Source organism: Mauremys mutica, chromosome 17, assembly GCF_020497125.1.
Source record: "Mauremys mutica isolate MM-2020 ecotype Southern chromosome 17, ASM2049712v1, whole genome shotgun sequence".
Classification (NCBI taxonomy): domain Eukaryota; kingdom Metazoa; phylum Chordata; order Testudines; family Geoemydidae; genus Mauremys; species Mauremys mutica.
The window spans coordinates 23082974-23089348 of record NC_059088.1 but is presented as its reverse complement, the minus strand read 5'-3'; the positions used below and the strand labels follow the sequence as shown (position 1 = coordinate 23089348).

The window sequence follows — 6375 nt, the reverse complement described above, 5'->3', positions numbered from 1 at the left end:
GCAAGGACTATGACCTACTCCAGGCCCATGAACACTTGGGGCATGTACATATATTCATTCATACCCTAACTGAAGACTTCCACTACCACTGTAGCAGCAGGCTGGAAATTACATGCACATTAGGGAGAAAAGTTCACTACAGTCATAGCTTACACTTGGCCACAAAATACTGTTATGTGGTGCTATTGCCTTAACTTCCAGGTAGAGGAACAGCAGCAAGATTTAACTGTGCAGAAGTGAACAAAAACCACTTTATTGACAAGAGTAGGATGCTCATTTATTATGTAAACAAGCAAGCCTGACACTAGCACCATGTTTAAAGTCTAGGCTTTGTTTTACATTAGCTTCCACTTCAACCCTAATTCAGTCTGAACAAGATTTTATACAGTGAAGACCAATATCTAATTTTGCTGTGAAACTATTGTGCATCCAGAGAGGGAATCAACTAGCTCATAGTTTAAAAAAACAAAACACCAGATTACTCCCTGCAAGCCTGTCCAGAAGTAGCTACTGAAGGATTGAATTATGTCAAATTAATGGATTAATGGTGCTAACTGCAGATTCAATCCAATCTAGTTTTATTTAGTTTGGAAAAAAATGCTTACATTCAAATTAGCTTAGTTTTGAATCAAGACTAAAAAAAGAGGTCAAAATAAAACGTGACTAGGAAATAGCCAACAGTGGCTTCCAGAACACTCACCCATCCATTAAAGAGTCAGGAATAGCCCAAAGATTAAAATAAAATAATAAAAAGAACACTTGTGCTGTTGCCAGCACATCATGGGGAACACAGTAATCAGTCACATAGCTGATCTTTGCCAGAGAAGCCTAGCAGTTTTACTAGAGTACTGAGGAAGAGACACTTTGTGGAAGTCGGGTAAAAAGCAAAAAATAAAATGCTGTGTGCAATGGGCTGAAGTATAGTATTTCAATAAAGTGATTTGGACTCACTCAAGCCATCTGTCTCAAGAGATCTCTGTAAAAATGTACATATTTTACAGTTTTATAGACATTTACAAAGTTCTCTGTACAGCCTCCCCACCCCCTGGGAAGTTTTTACATACTTACAACTGCACTCCCTCTCTTTATAGCTGCATGTGTTCTTTGGGAGTCGTAACAGAGGGGGCAAATAATGGCCTAAGGAGCTCTACTGACAGCCTGTTACAGTTGATTAGCTACAGTAAGGTCAGGCTTCTCAGCTTTCAAGATTGACTGTACCCCTTTTTACTGCTGATGGAATGTAGGCATATTTCAGCAAAAGTTCCACTCATAGCTGGTATATCTGGTTATACCCAGAACAAACCTTTTTGCACTTCTAACTCAAGACACAAGCCACAAACTTAGAGACTCAGTGGGTCCACAGGACCCTAGTCCACATTTCCAGTGAGCTATGATCACAACTCAGAGCTACGGAAATGAAACTCATTCCACATATAGCCATCATACCAAAACTAGTAAAAGCCTCTAGGTAGTCCGGAGTAAGAGCCACTGGTGCTTTGTTGATTTGCAGAACAGGAGCTGTTCCCCTTAGGTGACAAGACTGCACTTGAAAATAATACTTTTAGCATCCTCTCACAGGGCTCTTCAAGGAAGCAGTATTACTTGCTTCATTTTCTGTTCTCGTTAGCAAAAAAATCCTCTTGTTGGTACTCTCAGTCAGACTGCACCATACTATCCTTTCTGGGGGGGAAGTCACTCAACGAGATTCCCAGATGTTATTCTCTATGTTCCTGTGAAGTACAGTCTCATAGGTATTCTCTCTCAGTAGGCAGTGTGCAGTTCAGTAACTCCAGATGCAAAGGAGAGCAAGTCCACCTGGCATTTAGGTAATTTATACCATTCCTGGCTCATCGCATCATGTAGGCCAAGCTTGCTCCCAGTCCAGCAAAGCCTGCAAAAGCCACCAGAACATTCCTGATGCTACCTTCTAGATCCTCTACACGGAAGAATTCAACAAATCCCTCCTGGAAAAAAGAAGTGAATTATTAATGTCTAACATTAGCCATTTTTCCGGGGGGAAGGGAAGAGGCCCACAATGCAGTTTGCCTTTATGAAGTTCTCATAACAGCAGCATCCCAGCACAGCAACTGGGGACTAATTATGACAAACTTGTACCAAATACAGAAACAATTCAGTACATTCTACCTGATTAAGGGAACCTGTGTAGTGGATTGAGTGTGGAATTTGGATCAAATTACAGAATACTCACAGTATGACAGAACAAGTCAATTCACCTTTGCACCTTCTGTTTCCTATTTTTAATTTGGAGATATGTCCATGGGGCTTTCAGATATATGGATGAAAGTGCTCTAAGTACAGAGCACCACCATAAAGCACCACATATGTTTACTACACCAATTAAGTGATTCATAATCTGCTTGCACTGCTCCAACCAGTAGTTTTAACTGGACTGGTAAATCACCCTGTATACCTTAGGCATGTACAAGCATAGGTGTCACCAAGTGTCAGAGATAGGTAAATATTACTAGACTGATGGACAACTTCATTAGCCACATTCAGTCCCTGCAATCTCTCACTTACCCAGCCTCTTTGGTTAACTAGCCAATCTCGTTTGCCTCTGACAAGCACATCTGTGATGATCCCTGCTAGTGTGTTGATGCAATTCTCCTGGTTTATGCTCTTCAGGTGTTTTGCAACAAAGGCACCAAAAGAGATGAGTGTCACAATTCTACCCCAGTTTGTTACTCCATCACTGAAAACATGGGTTGCAACGGCAGTCACTGACTTCAGATCCTCCTCATTCTTGATGTCTAGCTTCCGAAGCATCCCTGAAGTAAAAGATTAGCAGAAAAACACACTGAGACTACAGAAGTAACTCACTAAGTGACCGCAAACACTATACAATAGGTAGTATAAACACCAGCAAAAATATCCTCAAAGGCTAGACAAGTATGGTATATTCTTCCTCCCAAGTGGAGTAGAGGAAGATGGGAAAGCCATTATCTCCAGGCATGCAGGCATTAAGTTTGGAAGCATTAGTACACAATTATATTAGCATGAGCTATTTTAGTTTGGTAAATCCTTTTGAGACAGGGACCTAAAATGAAAGTGCTGTGACACTGCACTTAAGCTTTGGGGAAAAACCTCTGTATTAGCCAAATCACAGTAACCTTCTCCTCACTGGATACAGAATAAGCAGCAAAGAATCCTGTGGCACCTTATGTTTACCTGCCCCTGGAAATTTCCACTCTTGCATCCGACTGAAGTGGGTATTCACCCAAGAAAGCTCATGCTGCAAAACGTCTGTTAGTCTATAAGGTGCCACAGGATTCTTTGCTGCTTTTACAGAACCAGACTAACACGGCTACCTCTCTGATACTGGATACAGAATGACAGAACACCAAACAACAAAACCAGTTTCTTTTCAGCCTATCTTTTGGACACTCCTTGAACAGGCTAGGTGAGTTAGAACAATTATGAAAACGGTCACTCCTTTATTATGTTAGTTTAGTTATTAAAAGGAAGTCCAACCATTCTGACCCCAGGGCCCCCCCTTGATGAATTAACATAGAGACATTTGAAACTATTTCTTATTAGTTAAAATTTACAGGATTCTCCTTCAATATTAGTTCCCTATTCAGCACCAGGAGTTAAACAGTATTTTTGGATAACTAATCTTTTATCCCAGCAATATACTCAAACTCATAAAAGAGGTAATATATTCAGGTGGCTTAATGCCAACTGTAAAGGCTAATGAATTCCATTCCCCAAGGAACTAAACCCACTGAAAGTCCTTATCTTCTTTGATCTAAGTAAAATATAACCCTGTGGAAAGTCTACGGTATCTCAAATACTTTAGACTCATTACATTTTAGAAGTTATTTGAGATGTCTCTTCAAAAGAGAAAAAAGTTACAGCATTGCTCAAAAGTGGGAGTTTTGATACTTCATATTATGGCAACTACTGTAACATGTGACTTACACAAATTTCATGAAAAAGTTTTCAAAGCTTGGCATTTCAATAGAACCTGAAACTCAGGGCTTAATGTAGTACTGAAATTCTCTTGCTATTACTAATCAAGTTTGAGATACTAGAAGAGAACTGAAGAAAATGTGACCTTCAGAGGTTGCCAGAAACTGCAAATTGGAATATTACAAGTCAAGAAGATTCAGGACACCCACCTATGGACATGGACTTTAGCATTCAAGTTTCTGTAGCTATTTTAAGACTGTTGTGCAGCATTAAAGGATGAAGCTGGTGTAAAATGCTAAAATAGTGCCATAGAAATAAAAGTCTGAATAAATACTTGCTAGTACTTCTGTTTTACTGCAGCCTAGAAGATGAAGAGGTCTAATCCATAACTGGCTAACCTTTGGACAAGATTTACAATATATTTGCATGTTTACTCACTTCTTGCACCCCGCTATGGTTAATATGTGACAATCTAGTTTTGCAGAAGTCAAAGGGTTTTCCCCGCCCTCTCGATAAACAACGTTTAGTTTCGTTTTTGAAGAAACGAAGGTTATTCTTTCCAAACAGCTTTGTAGAGAATTCCCTCTAACTGGTGCCAAGAGCCCTGCAGCCCAGCCTGCTGCATTCAGCTGGAGAGCCCCACTCCCGAGCCTGCCTCTCGGGGCTCGCTCTCCATTCCCTAGACCAGTCCCATTCGCGGACCCCCTAAACCAGCGTCAAACGGGGGTGCGTGCAGCCCCCTCTGGAATAGCTGCATGGCGCCCAGCTGGGGAGCACAGGCTGAAAACCACGGTTCATGGGCAATGCCAACCTTGCGAGGGGCCTTTAGACACAGTCCGCAACCCTGCCGGGGTCCGGGGAGCGCAGGCTGGAAACCACCGCCCGTGATCACGCCGAAACCCCCTGGCCCCAGCGTGACTCAACACCCGCTGCCTTCTACAGGCCACCAGCAGGGCCCCCCCCACCCCCCAGAGTGGGGGGGCACAACACGTGTGCCCCCCCCCCAGCTCTGCCAAGCGCAACTCCCCTCAACCGGGCTCCAGCCCGAACCCGGCTCCCCCAGGGGCCCGGCCCCTCCCGAGCCGGGGCCAACTAGGAGCAGCCAAGGGCAGGAGGCCGCCGCCGCCGCCCCCGCCCCCCGCCGCCATCTTGGAAGGCGAGACCGCCGCCCCCCGCCCCCTCCCCGGGTGGCCCGGCCCCGCCCCTCACCTTGGAAGGCGATCTGGTGCTTCTCCATGACGCCGTCGCCGACCCTCCGCAGCGTCTCCAGCGCCTTCTCCATGGCGGCGGGGCCCGCGCCCCGCGGCCCGCTCAGCAGCCGCTTGAAGAGCTTCTTGCCGCCGGGCCCGCCGAGCTCCGCGGCCTCCCGCAGGTAGCGGCTGATGAGCTCCAGCGAGTCCTGGTACAGCCCGTCCAGGTCGTCGTCGTCCTCCGCGGGCGGCGGGGTGCTGGGCAGGGAGCCGGCGGCGGCGGCGTCCGGGGGGCCCATCCGCTCGGCGTCGGGGTCGCAGCCGTCGAGTTCCTCTTCCGGCCGCCACAGCGGGCCGGGCCGGGGCCCCGCGACCACCAGCGAAGGGGGGGTGGCGGGGGAGCCAATCAGCGCCCGCGCCCCCTCAGAAGGACCGTTGGAACCCCAAGAGGCTCCGCCAATCAGCGTCGCCGGCCGGACGCCCTCCGCCGCCGGGCCGGGGTCCCGCGCGCCGGGGGCGGGAGGGGTGGCCGCGCCGCCGGGGGAGGCCGGCGCGGAGGGGGGCAGCGTCGGGCCGCCCCCGCAGTACAGGTTGAGGCCGATCACCGCGTTCCGCTTTAACGCCAACATGGCGCCGGCTGCTCCCAGGTCGGACAATCGGGGCAGGCGGGCGGGGGCCGCTCGTTATATAGCGAGCGCGAGCGGATGGGGGCGGGCCCCGCCGGCCGAAGGGGAAGTGATGAATGGGTGGCTCATCGGGGGGCGGGGCCCGGCTGTGAGTGAATGGGGGGGGGGCGGCGTGCAGGGGGGCACGGAGGCAGGGACAGCGGGAAGGGGGCAGGGGGCGAGACACCAGGAGGGTCTGGTCTGGGCAGGGGGAGGGGCGCGGAAGGGGGTGGGGGGTCCAGAAAGCGATGGAACAATCCAGGCTCGCGGGCTTTGCGCCCCCTGCGGGCGGGGGAAGCGACTTTCTGGAGGCCTGTGGGTTTCCCCACGCTGCACCAGCACGGGGAGGGGGGTATTTTAAAGAGGGGGGGGAGGCAATTATGGAATTTCCAATTGTTCCCGCTGCAGATCGATCAATCCTGAAACTAGAAAAAGAAAAAAAGGAAGGGAAAAAAGGGGGGGGGGAGGAGAAACCCAGATCATAAAATGTTCCACTTGTGGGGGTGGGAGGGAAAAAACAGGATTTAGAAGCAAAAACAGCACCAAAGTGGTAGGCGACGCCTGTGTTCTTGTTAACAGCCTTGCAG

General features: G+C 48.6%; 1 protein-coding gene across 1 annotated transcript; it reads right to left on the bottom strand.

The window, feature by feature from the left end:
* Window positions 1-231: 231 nt before the first annotated feature.
* MCL1 (MCL1 apoptosis regulator, BCL2 family member) lies at window positions 232-5782 on the bottom strand. Its single transcript, XM_044991499.1, has 3 exons — window positions 5143-5782; window positions 2542-2789; window positions 232-1964 (listed from the first exon to the last, which is right to left on the bottom strand). The coding sequence occupies exons 1-3, from the start codon at window positions 5750-5752 to the stop codon at window positions 1848-1850; spliced, it is 975 nt and encodes a 324-aa protein (XP_044847434.1). The 5' UTR covers window positions 5753-5782; the 3' UTR covers window positions 232-1847.
* Window positions 5783-6375: the final 593 nt, after the last annotated feature.